Source organism: Berghia stephanieae, chromosome 12 (assembly GCF_034508935.2).
Source record: "Berghia stephanieae isolate SIO BIC M18660-M18661 chromosome 12, UCSD_Bste_1.3, whole genome shotgun sequence".
In the NCBI taxonomy this organism is placed as follows: Eukaryota; Metazoa; Mollusca; class Gastropoda; order Nudibranchia; family Aeolidiidae; genus Berghia; species Berghia stephanieae.
In genome coordinates, this window is record NC_088371.1 from 11,457,404 (window position 1) to 11,480,401 (window position 22,998).

The 22,998-nt window shown below is 35.7% G+C and overlaps 2 protein-coding genes across 12 annotated transcripts in view; one reads left to right on the forward strand and one right to left on the reverse strand.

Moving 5' to 3' along the window:
- Positions 1-1,460: 1,460 nt before the first annotated feature.
- Positions 1,461-6,789, reverse strand: LOC144957688 (costars family protein v1g158749-like). The gene is made up of 3 exons (XM_078889047.1): positions 6,687-6,789; positions 5,372-5,512; positions 1,461-4,457 (listed from the first exon to the last, which is right to left on the reverse strand). The coding sequence occupies exons 2-3, from the start codon at positions 5,430-5,432 to the stop codon at positions 4,273-4,275; spliced, it is 246 nt and encodes an 81-aa protein (XP_078745173.1). The 5' UTR covers positions 5,433-5,512; positions 6,687-6,789; the 3' UTR covers positions 1,461-4,272.
- Positions 6,790-6,824: 35 nt separating this feature from the next.
- LOC144957980 (arf-GAP with GTPase, ANK repeat and PH domain-containing protein 1-like) overlaps positions 6,825-22,998 on the forward strand; it is a 184,330-nt gene continuing 168,156 nt past the window's right edge. For 10 of the 11 annotated variants that reach the window (XR_013642285.1, XM_078889541.1, XM_078889542.1 and 7 more), the window contains exons 1-4: positions 6,825-7,164; positions 12,284-12,342; positions 14,145-14,232; positions 14,782-14,867. Coding sequence is in view for 10 of the 11 variants with exons in the window: in XM_078889541.1 (XP_078745667.1) it covers positions 6,990-7,164; positions 12,284-12,342; positions 14,145-14,232; positions 14,782-14,867 (408 nt within the window). In the remaining variant the exon portion in view is untranslated. The remainder of the gene's footprint in view (positions 7,165-12,283; positions 12,343-14,144; positions 14,233-14,781; positions 14,868-22,998) is intronic. The other variant, XM_078889540.1, reaches the window with a different exon arrangement.

A 22,998-nucleotide genomic window follows, 5' to 3' on the forward strand; every position in this document is an offset into this window, starting at 1 on the left:
GTGAAGTCCCTTAATTCCCATAAGACATTAAATTTTGTGTGAAACTCACATACATCTGTTTTTCTATCAAGTTTGCAAGGTCAGAGCAGCACTAAATAGAGCATGGATGCTCAGTGGTATGGTCTTTGCTTCGTATCTTACTTGAGCATTTATATGGAGCAATATCCACAAAACGCGTTACAGGCAGTGCGTAACATCACACACACACACACACATACACACACACACACACACACACACACACATACACACCGATCTACTGAGAAGTGAGTGATTTAGGTCATTTGGGTTGTTTCCTTTAAAATCCGACTATAACAGAACTCGGTTATAACAGGGATTTTAAGCTGGTCACAGTATTTATTCTTGATTTAATTACTGTAGTTTTATGTTTTGTTTGTTTTTAAGGGTTTTACGGCGCTTGCAACACATTACGGTCATATCAGCGCCAGTAAAAATGAAGAAAATGGGATAGTAAAAAGGTCTAGAATTACAATTAAAGCATCCAAGAATAAGGCAGACAAAGGGGAATTGGTTCGAATAGGGAACAGATGTAGATTCCAAGAGCACACTATCAGTGTACTCAGTTTGAGATCACCTAAAAGTCTCATCCAGACACAAGCACAGGTCCCTTCTAAGAGGAATACACTCAAATGTTTACAAATCATATATAATACATAAACAAAACATAATACAGTGCATAATAGAGAGACGATATACAAGAAAAAGAATAGCATCTCCCAAAACTAACTATATAACTATACAAAACCAAGTAATCTCATTCCAAGACAAAGACAGAAAGCATGTTGGAAAACAAACCTAGGGGGATAGAAGACACAGTATGTACCTCCCTGCACACTATGGGAGGTCAGGAACCCCACCCAGACTGTAGTTTTACTCATCTTTCTTGAAAAAACTATTTCACTAATAAAATAACCCACCGTTACCAATCCATTAACTCTCTCCTTATCGGCTATTTTCCAGATTGTCCCCAAAACTTCACACCCAACCTATACAAAAATAGATTTATTTCACTCAAACACAAAAGCTGTTAGTTCTTGCTATGCCTATTTCTTTCTGCTAAACGAGCTCTTCAACACAATTATAGCAAATATTTTTGTTCAGATATTATGATGTACAAAAGAAATTAGAATGAGAAAAATGTTGGCTGCATTGTAACGAATGTGACGATTTTCCTATGGGTGGTAAGGAGGGCGTTACCCGATTTTCTTACTCATCGATTCAGTCTGGTAATGGTAAATAGGTTGAGGTAAGGATGGATTAACCAAAATTTTATTTTCAAAACCTGCATACCTTCATTCTTCTTAAAAATATACATGTCAGCCCGAATAAAATTTCACAATTTATTCGATTTCACGCTTCTTGTTCATTCGAACAAAATTGCCCAACAGATTGAGATGTGGGTCATTTAGAAGGGGAAAAAAGCAAAGTATGACAAAAAATTATCAAAATATTTTTTTTATTGAATCCATACTATTCGTTCATTTCATCGTTTTGCAATTTGGACTCTTCTCAAAACTGTAAATACAGTAAAACCTTGCAACACCCCTTGATTACCCAAATCGTTTATTGCCAAACCAAGGACCAATAACATTATTATATCAATATATGATTGTCGATTTTTAGGGCTTTGAAGGCGCTTGCAACAGTTATGAAGGTCATTCCATTCCTGGTAAAATTATCATGTATGCAGATAAGAAAAAGAGAAATTAAAGGAATCATAAGGGGGAGGGGTGGGGCAGAGACAACAAAAGTAAATTCCTGTTGCAATTTTTTTCTTTGCCTTGTTTGAGAGCACATAATAGTCCCATACGCGAAGTGGCACATGATCCCGACTAGATCGTTACAAAAATATACATATCAAATACAACAAAGAGATGATTACAGAGAAAAAATACCACATCAAGCAGAGGGATACTTATCTGTGACTGTCTCTCCCCCAGTAAAAGATCTCAGAAATGGTCTCAAGAACAATAACACACAACCCCATGTTGTTTGTTTTGTTTGGCTTTTAAGGGTTTTACGGCACTTGCAACACATTTAGGTCATATCAGCGCCATTAAAAAGGATGACAAATGGATAGTAACAACATTCTAGATGTACAGTTAAAAGGACTTGAGGAAAAAGTAAGACAAAGGGGAATGGTACAAATAGGGAACAGATGTAGATTCCAAAAGCACACTATCAGAGTACTTAGTTTGAGATTACTAAATGTTTCATCCGGACAAGATCCCACTCAGGGGAATACACTCAAATGTTTACAAAAATTAAAAAATAACAGTAAATAACAGAGAGATGATTTACAAGGAAAAAAAATATAATCTCCCAAAACTCTAACTATACATTCAACTGTTTCCCTCCCGGCTAGGGTATCCGGCCAGGGTCAGGACAAAACTAAGTACTCTCATTCCAAGACAAAGAAACAAAGCAATTGGAAAACAGATATAGGGAGATAGAAGGCATAGTAAGTGCCTCCCTGCCCACTATGGGAGGTCAGGAACCCCACCCAGCCACACGCCATGGAAGAGACAAGTGAATAAAGGGAAAGCATAGATAGATGATAATATAATGCCACCCCCCGCCCTGAGATTAATTCAACCTATTGATTTTAAAAACTATTTGCTTTACAGCAAATAATTATATGGTCCCTAACAATCCAGTATATTGAGGCTTTACTGTATCAACAATAGCTTTTCATAATATATTCATGAACACAATGAAGCACCACACAAATTACATAAAATGTTCAAGTACCCAACAACTGAAAAGAGAAAAGCAAATAACATGAAATAAGAGAAACATCAAAATATAAAATTTATACAATTACTATGTAATAACTACTAATTTAGGTTCATTTGATTTCATTGACTTGTGTAAGAAAAAAAAAGTGTGCGTCATTCAACTGGTAATATCACAGGAGCTGAATATCAAAATACATGTATATTGTCTCTGTTCAGGGTTGCCAATTCAGGAGGCAAAAATTTACTGAACTGTAGTGCAAACACATTGAACTATCCTTGCTGAGCACTGACGTGCAGTAAAAAAGGCATTACATACTAATTTTTTGTCTTTTTAGCAGGCGATTGGAAAATATACTGAGGATTTATAACATACTGAATTCTGTAACTCGTATACGGAAAATTGGCAACCTTGTATATTGCCTGGAATAAATGTTAATTAGATTGTGAAATGGCATTTTCCATCTACGTATTTGTTCGCTTTTTTTGAACCAACTACATTACTTATTGTTCATATTGGTTAGAAAATTCTTGACAACAATGTGTCAAGATTTTTAAGGTTCTATTATTTAACAATTTAATATGAACTTGATGCATAATTCTCTTTGAATTCAATAAGTATACAAATAATATGACAAGGAACGACAAACCTGAAAGACAAATCTTCATTTAGAACACATAAAGTTGAGCATTCAAATACATGGCTGAGAAGAAACTTAATAAATAACAAATCAAAAGTCGACAATAATTAAAGACAAGAAGTGAACCTTTAAATCAAGTATTGTTGTCTGCAATTTTTGTTTTCAAATTTTAAATCTTCTTTTTGGCATTAAAATAAACCAAAACAAAAAATAAAGGATCTGTATTTGTAAGATCTATTCTCCTGATCTCCAAGAACTAAAGCGCCTGTTGGGACTCTATAGTATTTAATCAATCTTGTGTTGTTGGGATTGTAAGGTAAGCCTTCTATCCAATGGATCTATGTTAGAATTGCAAAGTCGGCCTTCTTTCAAACGGATCTTATAGACTTCAGATACCCATTTACTGGAGGTCATTAAAAGAACAAACAAAATAAACGTTCTCTACCCAGATTGCGTGCGAGTCAAAAGTGTTGCTATTTGAGTTATCATGACCCCCAGAAGTAAATGGCAGTATGCACAACGTTTAAATTTACAATTAATCTTACCTTACAAAGTTGAGAATTTCAACTTTATCAATGAAGGTAAGTAAATATTTTAGCAAAATGAATGACAACATTACCTAACCCCTAATCTTATATAAGAAACTAAAATAACAATTTTTTTTTCTTAAAAAGACAGCGAATGAATTTTTGAAAATTTAAACTAAATTTGTAATACAAATTTTCCATTGCAGTGCAGTTAAGGGTCTTGAGTGCTGAAAAAGAGTACAATTTCATCAATTGGTCAATAGAAATATAGTAGAAATATTTTTGAATTTATTAGCAGGCACATCAATAAAATGCAGATAGTAGCAAAAATAATAACAAAACAAGTAATCAAGACTGTAAAAGAGTAACAACTACACTATCATGAACCCCTTGTAAAAGCAATTCCCCATCATAGTGGACAATCTTCTTCTTCTTGGCAGCCTTAAGAGTTCCAACCAAGGCCTCGAAAATATTAGCACATCTGTCATCATTGAATATTGTCCCAAAAGTCACCTCATACTTTCCATCAGTACCTGAAAAATAAGAAAGAAAGAAATGCATAGATAAGCAATATACAATAAATCATTGGTGCCAAATTTGATGCTGTCTGATTGGTGAACAATATCATCTAATGCTTTAAACTACTTTAAATACCATGGCTATTAACCATAGCCTTACTATAATGACTCTTTTAGTACGCCATGCTATTAACCCATAGAGCACTCCACACTCATATCACCTCACCGAGGTGATCGTAACGGAGACAAAAGAGATGATTTTGCAGTAAGGACCTTCCATCCAGACCTGTTCTCATTTGTGTTGGACTATCCATCATTATTACTTATATATATTGAAAGAGAAGTGAGAGAGAGAGAGAGAGAGAGAGAGAGAGAGAGAGAGAGAGAGAGAGAGAGAGAGAGAGAGAGAGAGAGAGAGAGAGAGAGAGAGAGAGAGAGAAAACCACTTATTATAAAAATACGATAAAAAATTGTTTAAATCGGAGGGAGAGGGGACGGGAGTGTAAATTCTAGATACACGCCGCACACACATGTTTACTACTCTGATATCAGAAAGTTTTGACATTGTTGTAATAGAGAATATTAGACGATGGCTTGAGAGCATTTCGGTGGTATCAAATGAGATTTGTAAATAAGTACAGGTAGGATATATTATCTGATCTAATTATATAATTAGAAAATAGTCTTTGAGCCATAAAATTATATTGTAAAGTCTGGAAGTAAATATAGGAGAAAAAAAAGAAAGAAAAGAAAAAGGAGATTTTTAGCGACATGTCCTAATTTGCTATTATGCCCACCTCATCAACTCATTTTGTTGGATTTTTTTTGCGCATGAAATAATGAGAGAGAAACAAACAATTATCTGGCCAGAGGACATCTGCTGTTTGATTGTCACTCCATCATTTCGTTATTGATAGAGCAAAACTTACCTGGTTTACCCAATCTTTTGATTTCCTCCACAAGGAGCTCTACTTCATGTGCCACATTCATTGTAGATGTATTACGTTTTGATAATTATTCAAGGTGAGAATTCTATGAAAACAACTTCAATATCTGCTGATACTCTGACTCTGGTGAGAGAAATATAAAACAGAACATTATGTTGATCATAACCGAAAGCTTTGAATTTTTAAGGACTGAAAATGTTGGTTTTATATATTTAAAGGTTTTAAGGCGCTTGCAAAACATTTAAGTCACTTCAGCGCCGGTGAAAAGGAAGGAAATGAGATTGTCAAAAAAATTATAGACGATTAAAAGTAGAAGTACACCTGAAAAAGTAAGACAAAGGGGACTGATTCATTTAGGGGAACAGATGTAGGTTCCAAGAGCACATTATCATTGTATTTATTTTGAGATCACCTAAAAATCTCATCTAGACACAAGCATAGGAGCCCAGTTGGAGGAATATACTCAAATGCTTAAATGCCAATATTATAAAAAATATATTAATATACTGCATAACAACAGAGAGATGGTTTATAAGGTGGGGGGGGGGGGGGGGGGGGGGGCATCTCTTAAAACTAATTCGACTACATATTTGAATGTTTCTCTCCCAGCCCAGAATTCTGACCAGGTCCAGAACAAAACTAAGTATCTCATTCCACGACAAAGACAGAAAGCAAGTTGGAAAACAGAATATATAGGAAGATAGAAGACAGCAGTCTAAAATCACTGCCCACTATGGGAGGGACTGAAATGAAGAATTGATGTTTCGTGTTTATCAAAGAAACTCATAACATCCGCCGGTCGGATTTAATGTACAAACACACAAAACTATGTTTAACCTTGAAATTTATAGTCTGACAGAGTTCAGTGAGAACTATCTAGATAGACGTCTAGATATCTATCTTCTTACTCATAAAAATGGCTGGCAAAAACAATCAATAACAAAAAAGTGAAGTAAATTTCGTTCTATCTATAATGACAGATACATATCCGTGTTAATAAAACAGAGACAATGAAAACAGGATCTGTCAAAAAAAAATACATTTCAATTTATTGATGAAGGAAAAACAAAATAAACCCCACAAAATAAACATACAAAAGTTAAAAAACATGCAAGATGACAGATCGACTCCCACTACTCACCTTGCCCTAGCAACGCATAAAAGCTTCGTTTGCAATGATTTTTTCATCAGTTTGTCAACATATACGATGTTATTGTATCAAGAGATTATAACACAATATAAATGAAATTATCATAACAATAGCGAGGCCACATTACCAACAAAAATCCTCTCTTACCTAACTTATGGTCAAGCTCCACACTTTGTTTTCAATCGAACGAACCGGTAGCCACGCCTGCAGCCACGCCTCCTTTTAAATAAGGAAGTAAACCGGAAATTCCAGACATATTCTCTTGCGCATGGGCTAGTTTTGTTCATTGCGCATGCGTTAATAGTAGACTATTCATGTCTGTAAATTTTGAGGCAGGCCATTATTAGTGGTATTATCAGACAATTTTAGGATTATCTGTGAAATATTGCCAAAATGGATTGTAACAAGATGTTGTATGATTCAGAAAAATGATTTTTCCACATCATCAAAATGAATGCTCGGAGCCCGATGCAGTCATTTTGGAGTAATTCGCTTGCCATTAGGCAAGAAATTCAGCGTTTCGAGAGTGTACATCCCAGTATTTATGCGATTTATGATCTCATCGAAACCATCCCAGATCCACTAATACAACAACAAATACGAGAACATGTTGTCTGCATTGAGGGTGTGTATTCTTATGATTGCATATTCTAATCCTAGCACCACATAACCAGTTATCTCTTAATAAATTTTAAAACAGCAAAACATGAAACTGAGGATGGTTAGAAAATACAAGTCTCAATTCACATATTCATATTCGATAAATAATTCAACATTCATTTTTGGCAACAGTCCGAATTTTAAAATCTTTTTTATTTTTTTTATTTAGGGTTTTAACTTATAATGTCTCGAGATTTTTAAAAAGCCTGATTAGTCGAAGTTTAATGTGTCTTTTCTTCTTTTTTTTTTTTAACTCATTGAAGTTATACTAAGACGAAGGTACCGTTCAAGAGGGTAGCTCCCCCTTGCCCTGTCTTTTTTTGTCTATTGTGGTCTGCTGCGCTAGATTATGGATGGGCGGGGGGGGGGGGGGGGGTTGTCAGAGAGCTACAGCAGAGCGATAAAGCATTATTGTGTGTGATTTATAATCTGGTGTTTATCTTGGCCGCAGATCTGCATCACCAAGTATTTACTTCGTTCAGGGGAAAGTGGACTTTAAAAAACAATAGGTCAATAAGCTGACCTTTTTTTGTGAGTCATTAGTAGTCATAATGATGGAAGTCTGATAAGTCTTCATTTTTCTAAGATTGGGTGACATAACTACGCAGTCCAAAGAGAATCTGGTGTTCGTTCAAGTGGATAATCTCTACAGTGATCTAGAATTTATCTAACTTATTGGGTAGTTCTGAATCCTCACATGGGAAGAAAATGAATTGGGTGTCTGGGGATAACCAAATTTCGTTATCCCCAGACACATAATATTTGAAACTCCGCTCTTTTAAACAATTATCACATTTCAGAGAGCTACAGCAGAGCGATAAAGCATTATTGTGTGTGATTTATAATCTGGTGTTTATCTTGGCCGCAGATCTGCATCACCAAGTATTTACTTCGTTCAGGGGAAAGTGGACTTTAAAAAACAATAGGTCAATAAGCTGACCTTTTTTTGTGAGTCATTAGTAGTCATAATGATGGAAGTCTGATAAGTCTTCATTTTTCTAAGATTGGGTGACATAACTACGCAGTCCAAAGAGAATCTGGTGTTCGTTCAAGTGGATAATCTCTACAGTGATCTAGAATTTATCTAACTTATTGGGTAGTTCTGAATCCTCACATGGGAAGAAAATGAATTGGGTGTCTGGGGATAACCAAATTTCGTTATCCCCAGACACATAATATTTGAAACTCCGCTCTTTTAAACAATTATCCACATTCCAGAATATGGAATGTTTGCGAATGCACATAGAAGGAAAGTTAATAAAATTAAAATATCTATAAAAATATAAAATTGAACAACATTAAATCAGTTGTTACTACATATACACAATATGCGTCGACTTCGCAGTGAGTGTCATGGCCGAATGGTTTAGTCATCTGCCCTGGAAGTTTGACCAGAATCGACGTTGTGGGTTCGAATCCTGGTTCCGCCACTTTTTTTTTTTTTTTTTTTTAAATTCCGTCTTCTTTTTACAGAACGTTGCAAGGGATAAATGTCCCATCCATCCTCCCCCCACCTTTTTTTTTTGTGCGAGTCTATTCTTATCTCCTTTTTGTTTGACCTTTTGTTCCGTTTCTGAGCATGAATTTCTTAAAATTGTTTTTATTTTTTTTTTAATTATTGTTTGTTTTTTTCTCCTCTATCTGACCATTTGGTCGTTCTCTGACTATTTCTGTTTGTTTGCTTTTTAATTATGTATCCTCTTTAGACACTTTTTGAGATCGGAGTGGGGACGAATATGACAATTTGCTAGAAACTAGAACGGAACTAAGAGAGAGAGAGAGAGAGTTAAAAAAACAAGAGGTGGGGGAGGATGGATGGGACATTTATCCCTTGCACCGTTCTGTAAAAAGAAGACGGAATGTAAAAAAAAAGTGGCGGAACCAGGTTTTGAGCGTCAATTCTGGTAAAAATTCCAGGGCAGACGACTAAACCATTCAGCCATGACACCCACTTCGAAGTCGACGCATATTGTGTATATGTAGTAACAACTGATTTAGTTTTAATGTTGGTTAATTTTATGTTTTTATATATATTTTATTAACTTTCCGTATTTCTATGTGCATTTGGAAACAATCAATATTCTGGAATGTGGATAATAATTGTTTAAAAGAGCGGAGTTTCAAATATCTGTCTGGGAATAACAAAATTTGGTTATCCCCAGACAGGTGTCTGGGGATAATGACAGCCATGAATTGCTGGCAAATTGAAAAAAATTATGGATATCACAATATATGATAAACACACAGATATACACTCATTCGCACTCACTGTACTGTCTAGATTTAATAAAGCACATCAAAGTAAAATGGTATATTCTATTAGTTTTGTTTGATCTTAGTGCTGCATTCGATACCATTGATCATCGACTCCTTCTATCCTGTATTGGAAACAAATTCTTTGGGGTAACCAACAATGCAGTGAAGAAGTGGAGCTCCTCAGACATTAAGGGATGCACTTAATCAGTCCCGACTCAAACCAAGCCCTTGCACAACCTTATCTACACTGGGGAAGGTGACATCGTCACCTTTACTTGTTCTGACTTGTGAAGTTCCTCATCGTTCATACACTTATGACTTCCAGCTATATGTGCCACTCCCAAAAGACAGTATAGGCTGATAGGCATCAGCACAACATTAACCATCATCCTAGAATGCTGTTCAAATGTCAAAATTTGGATGACATCAAACAGGTTAAAACTCATTGGCTCCAAAGCTGAAGTCCTAATAATATTTGGTACAAATCATCAAAGACACAAAATTAATGAAACATTTTTAGACATTGGAGATGTTCAACATAGCAGTTTTCAGCCAAAAACAAAAGCCTGCCAATCTAGCCGTTTTCATCTTAGAAACATTAGCAAAAATAAGAAAATTGATCGACACCAATTTTAAATTTAAATTGAGCTTTTATATAGCGCAATATCCACCAAATATGCTCAAAGTGCTTTACAAGGGGTCCCTGACCAACAGCAACATTTTACATTTAGGACGGGACATGATGCCTGTCTGGTGATATTCCAATTTTTTTCAGAGACAACGCTGTTAACGGGCAGGTGTTCATTTTAAACCTGAGTACGGTGAGAGAATGTGAGTAAAGAGCCTTTTCCAAGGACTCAACTATGCGCCGAGTGAGGCTCAATGCCAGGACCTTCCAATCCGAAAGCGAGTGTCATACCACAAGACCATTTGTAGTTGCACAATTCTTCCAAAAAAATTGTGAATTCACCTGTGATGAGCCGACCAGGATTGTGTAACTGATAGAATGCAGAATAGGGCTAGATTAGTGACCCTTTCTAAGCCTACAGAGCACACCAGGCTCATCCTTAGATCACTCCATTCACTTCTTCTAAAGAGAGAGTGGAGTTCAAAATTGGCGTTCAAATGAAAATGCCTAAATGATATAGATCCATCTTCTCTCTTTGGGCTTCTTGTATTGTATACTCCTGCTAGACCACTCCAGTCTCAAACTGAACAAATGATTAATGTTCCTAAAGTGTACTATATCTAGCAGAAAAAAAATGCTCTCCATCGGGACCCCAAAAGTATGGAACAAATTTGATAAAGAAATCAAAGAACCCAGAGCTCAGTAATTTTAGAAAACTTTTGAAAACATTCCTATTCAGACTGGCTTTTGAATAGTATTAATCTTGTATTTGCTTTTTGTGTTACCTATCTTCTTGTACCTTAGAGCTCTTTTTGGATTCTCTGCACAATACACACATGTGCAAAAGTAACTATACATTTCTTTTGGATCATTTCATTTGAGTTTTAAGAGACAAAGTTTGACAAATATTATATCACAGAAATGCAATATCGTCAATATATGTCAGTGATCATATCTTCCACGGGATTTTGGGATTTTCTCATAAATTTTCCGCTGATTTTGCAGTGTCAAGCATTTTCCTCTGATAAAAGCTCAGGTCCAGTGGTGGATCCGTAAAATAATCACCATCATGTCTTGTGTCATATTATGACACCTATGCTCAGTTACATGAATTTTGGTGACACTCCCATTTTTATGGCATCAGTCGAGAAAACTGGTGGGTAGTACAGTTATAGTGTTTAAAAAGATTATTTTATAACTTCCCCCTGAATAGAAAAAAAAGCCCCATCAAACTCTCTCTCTCTCTCTCTCTCTCTCTCTCTCTCTCTCTCTCTATATCTCTTTATCTCTATCTCTCTCTCTCTCTCTCTCTCTCTCTCTCTCTCTATCTCTTTATCTCTCTCTCTCTCTCTCTCTCTCTCTATCTCTTTATCTCTATCTCTCTCTATCTCTCTATCTCTCTCTCTCTCTATCTCTTTATCTCTCTCTCTCTCTCTCTCTCTCTCTCTCTCTCTCTCTCTCTCTCATATATATATATATATAATGACCTATCGTCAAATCTGAACGGGTGGATTGGTGGAGGGACAGGAATCGAGCTATTGAGAAGATCTGAGGACAGATATGGTTGGAGGGACATGATCGCCGATGTCTGCACCAGGCCTGGTACTTGATGATGATGATGATCGTCAAAAATTTTAAGCTTGGTTCTGGGTGTGAACATCCTGAAATCTTAACACTACACTCTATGCAGCATGAGTATCATTCAAATCTTTGATATATAAGTCTGGGCAGTTCCATAAAAAAAAAGGGGCAGTTTAGTATTCTATCTTGGACCTAACCGGGAGTCAATGAGGGTTCCCAGAATTTTTCTAGCGCTATTGGATTTTAAATTTTCTAACACCAGCCGGACTGCACTAATTCTGAATTTTGTTTATCTATTAATTAGGAAGGCCTGTTTGCAAAGGGTTAATAATCTAGTCTGATAAAATCAGTGATGTATCACCTGGAAGAAACGATTTCATATTTGAGATGTGTCAAATTTCAAAGTGATAGTTTTTACAAGTTGATTAATCGGTTGGTCCATTGAGTCTATTATTATTATGCAAAATAATACCCAGAATATTTGGACTTGTACATCTCTGAGCAAAACTTTTGATATTTAGAAGATGACATCATGCCAATACCATTATATAGCACACTTAACATTTTGGCAAATGTGACCTTTTTTTTATTTACTCTCTTATTTCTTTTTAAAATCCAGATTCTTTCGTAAACAGTCAGGAATGGACATTAAGTCGCTCTGTGCCCGATTTAAAATTGGTAGGTATTACGATTGTTCAGCATTTTGTTGTCTTAAATATGTAGTGTACGACTGGGTTATATGAGGTAATTGCCTCACTTATTTATCTCTGTAGGTGCCATAAAGGTGAGAGGATTTTCTGTAATTTAATTTGGTCATGAGATACATATATTTGTTTTTGTGAACTTTTTGTCACTTTAGTTTATGTTGGGGTAATTTCCACTTTGATTGATGCCATCATTAATGAGGGAGGGTGCTGATAGTGATAGTTAGTGGGGGAGCACTTACCTCACATTCCTAATTATTGGTATCAATCCTAGATGGAGTCTAGATTTTCTCTTATCCTCGTGTTCACACAATGGTGACTGGATATATCTGAGTTTGTTAAACCTGTTAGATAATACTTTGGGAAAGACTAGCATTTTTACAGCCTCCTCAATGAACCTAAATGTGGCAGAGTTTCATATTAGACTTCCTTCCTGTTCAGACAGTTAATAACGACTTTGCTATTTATGTGTCATTTGAAAAAATTGGATCTATTCGACAGTTCCTTTCTGAGGATGTTACCAGGAAACTGGTTGTGGGTGGTTGGATGGGAGCATCACCCTTGAATCATATACCTATGATGTTCGCATGGGTGTAGGATCCGATAGTGATGTCGTTTCTTCTTCTCTTTACTAGCCTATCCTGCTTCTTTAGTTTGTGATTGTATTTTTGACAGGGATATTTTTTTTTCTGTAAATCTTCTGCCTGTTTGTTCTTGGTTATTTATAATTTAGCTTATGATATCTTTAGGTTATGATTTTGATTTACATTTGTACTATTTTTGTTAGATTGCTTGTTTTTTTTGTTTCAGCGGTCTCTCATATAACCTCAATTGTGTTGGAAGAGACCTAAAGCAACAAACAAACAAAACAAAGGAAACTGGTTGTTTCCTTTTTATTTTCAAATCTAGATTACTGTAATGCTCTGTTGTTTGGTGTCTCGGAAAATAAGCTCAAGCGTCTGCAGGCAGTCCAAAATGATGCTGCCAGATTGGTCTTTCGAAGGTGGAGGTTTGACTCTGCCACACCTCTCCATCGTGGATTACACTGGCTGTCTGTTGAGAAAAGGGTCAAATTCAAAGCATGTGTCCTAGTTTATCATTGTCTGGAAAATACTGCCCCTCCCTACCTCACAGAACTCCCTAAAGAAATATTCAACAACCCGACCTTAGTGTTCCTTCAGTGACACCACCTGTTTGGCTATTACACGCATTCGTACAAAGGCGGGAACAAAGTCCTTTCTCATTTTGGTCCGTCTGTATGGAACACCATTCCACAGAGCATCCGATAATCCAAATTATTGTTTGTTTTCAAGAAACATTTCTTTTTTGATGTCATGTACTTTAAATATTGTTTAGTGTTGATGTAATTTAAAGCGCCAAGAGCCTCATTGTTGAGGATACCGTGTGCTCTATATAAGAGTCTATTATTATTATTATTATTATTATTATTATTATTATTATTATTATTATTATTATTATTATTATTATTATTATTATTATTTTTATTATTATTATTATTATTATTATTATTATTATTATTGTTATTTCATGCTTCAAAAACATATATAAGTATAAGTATCCATGTGCCTGATGGTTCTCACAGATTTTTTGTTTTGAATTTTACTGTTGTGTCTTTGGTTATGCCTCTGTTGGAGTCAGACCATCATTTTGAAACTTGTAGGGCTTCAAAATTGAACATTTTGATTTTTACATGATTTAATGGTGTTGGTGTTGTGAAAATAAATAAATCAAGTTTTCACTCCTCTCCGTGTCCAGGGTATTTTGGGCAGTGTTCAAAGTGGGAAGTCTGCTCTCGTTCACCGTTACCTTACAGGGTCTTACATGCAAGAGGAGTCACCAGAAGGTTTGAAATGTTTTTGTTTGTTTATTGTTTGCTTTTTATTTGTTTTGTTGGGTTTTTTTTTTAATGACTGTAGCAGTATATCTGTATTTCTTTCATGATCATTATTCTTTGGTCCACATGTTGAAAAGTAATTCAATTAAAAAAGAAAGTTATGCCGAATACAAAAGTTACACAAGTGTTATGTTTTGAAAAGCTAAATAAATTGAAAGAGAGAGAGATTTGACCACCATTTTTAACTGTGTTCTTTAGTTGTGAGTTCTGGGTGAAGTAAACAGAGCAGTTTAGGTAGGGGAACTATAGATGTTTTTCATTTAAGTAAGCAAATCAGACCATGACAAGTCAGCCAATTTAAAACATTTGACTGGTTTTTCACTGTAATGTTTTGAAATAGCATTTTTTTCATAGACAAAACCATTTATCTTATTACATTTTGGTCACCTGAGTCAAGTCAAATCTGACAATAATTTGATTTTAAATAAAAAATCTATCATGTATCCATCTTATTTACACACACATGTATTTTACATAATTGTTTATTTATTAATCCAGGTGGCAGGTTCAAGAAGGAAGTGATAATAGATGGGCAGAGTTATTTACTGCTTATTCGGGATGAAGGAGGGAGCCCCGAGATGCAGGTAAAAATCAATCCTTGAACATTGATACAAGGGCAGACTGAAAAGTCTTGACGCCGCTCATGTATTTTCAAAGTTATAAACGATACAAAATTGACAAGGTATCAAAACAATGTAGAGAGCGTTGAGGGCTGTCTGAAGCCTGGGATCGCGGAAATACTAATGAAAGAGTGATAATGGAATGGGAAGAAAACATGCAATGGACATTTCAGGTACAAACTCTTCGTCAGCACAACAATAGACAAATGAACATGGAAAACAAATAAAATAAAATGGAATATAACTTGTTTCATCTGTACTTAATTGTGGTTGGAGTGTGAATGAAACGTTGGCATGGTGTGGGTTAGTGAGTAAGAGAGTCCCTAGAGTGGGATAGGAATGATAAGGGCAGGTCAGTGTGAGAGAGAGGCAGGAACTTTCTAGAACATAATGCAGGCCTGTAAATCTTCCGACTATTGTCGGATTTCTGGGAGTACGATTTTGCTCTATGTATTTTGTTAAGTGCTAATATTTTATTTAAAAATTAAAGGTAAAAATAAAATTCGTTTTATTTCATTCCTTGACAATATTCCGTTTCGAATGCCGTCGCATCACAGACAAAACAAAACTAGACCGTCTAGTCAGTTAGGTATATTATAATTCCATCTACATGCTCATCTAAATGTGGATGTATTCACTGCCTGCCTACTGTGTGACAGGCAGCAAGAGAGGGTTTGCGCGAATGTCTAACACACGCCTAGTCCGTAAATAACTAGCACGCACAGCGTGTGTCGGACCGGGTCATTTCTCTCTATTTTTGCTACTGACACACGTGTATTTCTCCTACTCTTCTTTTTTCCTTCTCATGTTTTTTTTTGTTTTGTTTTTGTATCAGTCTCAAAGACAACCGGAAAAAAAATAATGCGAAATAAATATTTTTATTCGAAAGCTCTCAGCGGAAGTTTTCTTTCCTCACGACCGTGATTGTTTTGATTTCTCTCTTTTTCCTCCTTCACACACAACCACACCACCACCACCTTCTCTTCTTCTTCTTCTTCTTCTTCTTCTTCTTCTTCTTCTTCTTCTTCTTCTTCTTCTTCTTCTTCTTCTTCTTCTTCTTCTTCTTCTTCTTCTTCTTCTTTCTTCTTCTTCTTCTTTTCTTCTTCTTCTTCTTCTTCTTCTTCTTCTTCTTCTCTTCTTCTTCTTCTTCTTCTTCTTCTTCTTCTTCTTCTTCTTCTTCTTCTTCTTCTTCTTCTTCTTTCTTCTTCTTCTTCTTTCTTCTTCTTCTTCTTCTTCTTCTTCTTCTTCTTCTTCTTCTTCTTCTTCTTCTTCTTCTTCTTCTTCTTCTTCTTCTTCTCTTCTTCTTCTTCTTCTTCTTCTTCTTCTTCTTCTTCTTCTTCTTCTTCTTCTTCTTCTTCTTCTTCTTCTTCTTCTTCTTTCTTCTTCTTCTTCTTTTCTTCTCTTCTTCTTCTTCTTCTTCTTCTTCTTCTTCTTCTTCTTCTTCTTCTTCTTCTTCTTCTTCTTCTTCTTCTTCTTCTTCTCTTCTTCTTTTTCTTCTTCTTCTTCTTCTTCTTCTTCTTCTTCTTCTTCTTCTTCTTCTTCGTCTTCTTCTTCTTTTATGAGGATTAATCCAAATAAACGAAAGAATCAGCTTAAAAATATTATAAATGAGTTGGGGAAAGTGACAGGATTTGTCTAGTTTATTGACACGTCATATCTGTATTAATTAGTCCACATATTTGTTCTGTTGTCTATTTTTGCGTGTTCAAAAAGTTCCAACAATTTTTTCACCAACCATTTACAGGCCTTAATCCCCAGATTGCAAAGCTTTTAATTTGAAGTCTCAATTCTTACTGTGTAAACACCAGGTGTAATACTTTGGGGTTTCAGGTAGAAATACATTTTAAGTTGTTGTTCCTTGAGCAGTTTAAGTCAGGTGCCAACACATTATCAATTATTTGAAAGTTTACTAACTGTTGAAAATAGAGATCAGATCAAGGGAGTTAGAAAAGTGTAATTGGACACAAAAATGATTATAACAGCTTCAAAAAAGAACAAGTATTATTTGCTCACTATACAAGCAATGGAATATTATTTGTCACAGTTTTCTGATGTAGACATTTGACTTTATTAATTTCCCGATCTTTTTGATATCCAAAAACAGTGTGGTTTTGTTATGAGAGGGCTTGTAAGATAAAAGATTTGCAAGAGTAGGATGAAAAGTCTTGACACTGCTCTGATATTTTCAAATCTAAGAGAGATACGAAATTGACAGGGGTCTCTAAACAAAGCTCCTTTCCGTTTATCATTTTATCCCATCCAATGATGCAAGTTATTGCATTGCGTTGAAGAGGAATTCACATGACATGCTTCGACACTATTGATTCGCATTTGTCACCTTACCATCACTGCCAACAAATGTCCCCTTGAGAAAAGGAAAAAGTCACTTACTGCCAAATGGGGACTATAAGGGAGTGTTTGACGAATTCAGGAAAGCTGCTTCTTTCAATGTGGTCATCCATTTGTGTTAGTATTCTCAGTGTCCAACGGAAATCATACATATATGTTATCCAGGGTTTCTCTAACAATATAGCAAACTCTTCCCCATGAAATTTCAAGCCTTTGCAATGGTTTTGATTGCATTATCTGCTATTGACTTGCATCAAGTTCATCAATATTTAGTTGATATGCTGAGGTCGATGCAGTTTGTTCATGACCACTGTGAGTCTGGTTGTTAATGTCAGTGGAGACAGTGTTAGTTCCAGTAAACAATGCCAGCACATGAGTCACCATAAACATGTATCAGCCATTTATGAATGTTTACGAATGCCCATTTCTCTGAAGTGAGGAAAATCTATATAACAGCATGAAGTTTGGTGCATAATTCCTTGTTAGTGATTTCTTTGACTGACATGTTGGAATAGTGGGAGGGAGGTGCTTTCATGTACGTTATAGTGAAGTTTAGTTTTTGTGTGATTTCCATTTATGTCGATATTCAGTCATTCCAAAAAATGAAAGGGAAATAAATGAGAAAATGCCAGATAATAACAAGGGAAGTCAATCTGGATTATTTGGTGGCCTTTAAAACGGGTGATTTTGAAATTCATGACAGTTCACTTTATTTGACTTTCAAACGTCTGTTATTGTGGTCTCTGAAGGTCAAAAATAATTTTATCTACTCAGCACTGGCAAGGATGTCAATTAAGGAAGCGGCCTCATGAAGTTGCTGCAAAATAGTGGAGGGACTTGATAGTTACTTTACACGCTGTCATCTGGTCCCAATGGTACACTATCCTCATCTGACTCCACATGGGCAACAATGGCGTCTTCTAAAACTTAACTATTGTCGACTGGTATTGAGACTGAGTATCAGTAATAGTGGCATTGATTATGACCTTGTCGATAATATCGAAACTGATAAGCTTAGCATCAACACTGCATTTCAGAGAAATTGAGAAATAGTTGTTTGTTCGTTGTTCAATTTAATTTTTTGGGGTGGGGGGGAGGTTATCTCATTTATGGACACTCAGGCTTGGTTATAGTCCAGGATTGGCCAGGCAGATTGCGAAGACAGATAACTGTCTCGCATGTAGTGGATGATGTGGGGAGCGTTTCTCATTAGCCAATGTGTTTGAAGCCAAGAATATTGAATGGAAAATTCCCATTACTGGTATCAGTACCGAGAAATAATGGCACGGCACGGGACTTGACTTGACCGCGACATCACGATTCTGGTCAATGACGATATATGCGATCTATATTTACTAATGTTATATAGCGGAAAAAAGGAGACATTGATGTCATGTCGATGTAAGCGTGATGTTATTATAACCATTGTCGATATATCTGCTCTGCGCTGTATAAACTATGGATGATTGTGATTATATATGTATTGTAGATTAAGTTGATCATGGTCTTAATTGCTTTAATTTTGGGGCTCTCTTAAAATTCTCCCAACATTTTTTTCACACAAATCTATTTTGATTTTAGGGTGGTGGCAAGTCAACTCTTGTATATCAGACTTAACTTTAATTCAACACTTATTTTTTACTTATGTTGGTCGATGCACTTCAGAATGTCACCACATTATTTGAGTTTATGGAAAGGGGGTGCTGTTGGTACCAAAAAAAAAAATAAAACAAAGGTAAAAAAGCATTGAGACAGCAAGGGCAAACAATTGATTTGCAACGTATGCTTACATTGGATTCCTCATTTTCGTATTTCTGATTCCTCAAAGCCGTGCGACAGGGTAGGCATGTTTGACAGTTACTCAATTATTGCCAGGTGGATAGAGGGCTTGGATAAAAAAAGTCTCATCTACACCGGGGCCTTGTACTTGTACTTATGCATGTGGAGCAAGCGCTCACCAATCTCAGCTATACTACTCGCACATTGAAATCAGCTAAGATTTTATTGGAGGTAAAGCAAATTATGAAAGCAATATCTAGATGAACTATATCACTGAAATAATCACCACCTATTGCCATTTTTAGTAACTGAACCACTACTTTCTGTGATTAAAAAAAAAAATTGTTTTTGACCAAGGGGAATTAAAAATCATCAAATCAGGAAGAAAAATTATTTAAAGAGTTATGTCCTTTGCCGACTAAGGTGATAATTGTTCTCAATGTGTACATTACATCCATGTCTCTAGCTTACTGGGATGTTTAGTAATATTCTGTAAAGAAAAAAATATTTTTAATAAACTTGAGCTTTTATAAAGCACAATATCCGCTTAACATGCTCAAAGTGCTCAAAGTGCTTTAAAAGCAGTCCCAGGCCAACAGCAACATTTAACATAGCAATGACTATAAAAAATGTTTTTTTCTCTTTTTGAGGAAAATTTTGGTCTAAAATCAAAGCCCTATCTCCACTGAGTAAAAATGTTTTTGAATTTTGAAAATCCATTCATAAATAAACAAGTTATGCAGTTTCAAAGGTGTCATTTATTTGGATTACCCGCAAAGAGGAAAATAACGCGAAAATATGGGACGCTTATTCGGCATTTTTTTTTCGACCTTTGGTTGTATCTTGCGTAATAAGTGTGAAACTTGAAGAGCAAATTAGGATGGTGTTTTGTAAAATACGGGAAAAGTACTCGTCATATTCATATGAAATTTTACAACCAAAAAGAAGAAATGTTCATGTATTACCTTGTCAGCGACAAAACCTCCACGCCCGGTAGTTTTAGAAATATTTTACTCCAAAGAGTAAAAATCTAATTTTAACGGTCTTCTGGTAATCGCACGAGTTTTGTCGCTTGACATAATCTAAAATGACCTTTTTTCTAACTGTGTGCCAACTTTCAGTCATATTCATCAATAAACAGCGTCGTAATTAATTTTTTTAAATAGCATATACGAAACGGCTTCATCCCATATTTTGACGCGAATTCGGGCACTTCGTAAGCGAAAAAGAGGCCCAAAGATTTGTGCGGGATAGTCATTGCTAATTTAACAGGTAGGACGTGACATGACACCTGTTAGGCGATATTACAATTGTTTTGGACAGAGATAATGCTGTTAACAGCCAGGTACTCATTTTACACCTGAGTATGGTGAGAGAAGGTGAGTCAAGAGCCTTTTCCGGGGACTCAAATATGCATCGAGCGAGGCTCGAACCCATGACTTTCCCATCCAAACGCGAGTGTCATTCCACAAGTCGCAGAGAAAGACCAAAAAATTGTTGAATAAGTATTAAATTACTCCAATGGTCAATTGGTAGAGTACTTGCTTCACATGCAAAGGGACCGGGACCAATCCTGGGTGAGGTTGAGATTTTTCTTTCGCCCTCTTACACCCAGCAGTAATTGGATAGCTGGGTCTGTTAGATCTGGCAATAAGTACTTTGCAACAGACTAGTGTCCTATCCCTAGGGTAGCAAGCATTTGTTATATTTTATAGACCCAATGAATATTCATATGGCCTTGCCCGAGAGAAAGCGTCCCTGCACATGCGCAATCACTTAAAAAGTGAACCTTGCAAAGCAATCATCGTGTTTTTAATTCTCTTGGATTTAAAATTAATTACCTACTTATATTGATGCAATAGTTATTGAAAATATATTATTTTGTGCTTAAATTATCATGTGATGATTCGTGGATTATGATTTTGTCCTTCAATTATTAAGATATTAAGTGGATTGTCATCGATTTCATTTTATCGTGCGTGATTTCGCGCTTGCACTTATTAATTAAGACAATGGCGTCGGACGCCCCACTGACCCAATTCCTTAACAGGACGGCGTGTAACAATAACAATGAAACCAAAAATAACAGTGATGACGGTGAAAATAGGAGTGATGTGTCGAGTAAGACTGAAGGTAGGAAGAAGGGCGAGCCTTCCAAAGTAAAGAGAAGTAAAAAATCAGATAATGGTGGCGACGGCGAACTTTCAGAAATTAAACAACTGAATAAACTCATGGCGATCATTCCGGTTGTCACTGAGTTAAAAAATGCATACGATAAGGAGATGACAGAATGTGACACGCTGAATGATTACCAAATAATTAACAATGTTAATGATGGACAAGAAGACGAAGTGTCAGAAACACAAACGTCTTCATCGATCTCCTATTTTAAAGACGTATCAGGTACAAAGGAAATTGAAGGGCCTCTAATTAACGAGGACCTAGCAAAGGGAATTAATAATATCCTGTGTAACGGAATGCAAATATCGGATAGGGACCAACTATTTCAAAAATATATAAAACCGACAAATTGTGGCAGAATGGAGACTCTTACTTGTAATCCAGAAATTTTTAAGATGGTTCAAAAAGAGACGAGACAAACTGACTCGAGTATTCAAAAAATACAAACAACACTCATGAAAAGTTTATGCGCCATGACGATGTGTTTCGAAAAACTGACCAAAATAAATATAGAGTCAGTTTGTCAACAGGATATAGACTCCATCACTAATTCCTGTGCAGATTCCATGGCGTTGTTAGCAGACGGGTCACACAGCCTGGATTTACATAGACGACAGAATTTTAAATCTGAAGTAAAATTGGAATTCTCGTCATTGTGTTCTGAGCAGTATCCGTGCGAGGACTCTCTTTTTGGAAAACAATTGACAGAAAAAGTCAAAGATGTCTCGGAAACCCTGAAGGTTTCTCAAAGAGTCAATCGTGTCAAACCATACCAAAGACATCAAAACAAGCCGTTCTTTTTAAAGAAAAGGTTATCTTTTTTAGACGGGAAAAACCCTGTGTACAACAACAGGGGAAAACATTACAAAAACAACAACAACAACAACAAATACCAGAACTTCAGCAACAAAACTCGACAACAGGGTCGTCGCAACAAACCATATTAAATGTAAGTGAAGGAAACGATTTAGCTTTAGGTGGTCGAACAAGGCATTTTATTCATAATTGGGAAAAAATCACAGAAGACAAAATAATTTTACAATGTGTCAAAGGCTGTAAAATCCAATTCATTTCTCCACCAATTCAAAATAAAATTCCCCATCAATTGAAATTTAATGCACAGGAAACCATAGCATTAAGGGCTATAATTGGAGAATTATTGAAACAAGAAGTAATTGAGGAAAGCACTGTTGAAGAGGGAGATTACATGAATAATATTTTCTTAAGAGAGAAAAGATCGAATAACAACAAATACAGACCCATTCTTAATCTCAAATGCTTGAATAAAAATTTTGTTAAATTTACTCACTTCAAGATGGAGGGACTAACTACGTGCCTTAATCTCATGCAACAAAATTGCTACATGGCATGTATTGATATATCCAATGCTTTTCATAGCATTCCAATGCACCCCGATTTTACAAAATACTTAAAATTTATGTTTGAGGGTCAAGTTTATAAATATATGGTTTTGCCTCAGGGGTTTCGAGATAGCCCAAGACTGTTTACCAAAATTTTAAAACCAGTGTTAGGTTTTTTTGTCTAGTGTGTACATTGATGATTTCTATCTACAAGGCTCTAATCATAAAGCATGTCAGGAAAACGTTATAATTACGAAGCAACTTCTGACGTCGTTAGGTTTTGAACTCTCTGATAAATCTATATATGAACCTACGCAAAAGCTATTACATTTAGGTTTCATTCTAGATTCGACACTGATGAAAATAAGTTTAGGTGAGGATAAAAGAAATCATATCATCCAGATGTCAAAGAATGTGATGAGTCA

Excerpts from the sequence above, each read along its gene's own strand:
- LOC144957688 (XM_078889047.1), bottom strand. The coding sequence starts at position 5,432 with ATGAATGTGGCACATGAAGTAGAGCTCCTTGTGGAGGAAATCAAAAGA. Across the intron at positions 4,458-5,371 it reads CAAAAGATTGGGTAAACCAG|GTACTGATGGAAAGTATGAG; the intron begins GTAAGTTTTGCT and ends CTTATTTTTCAG.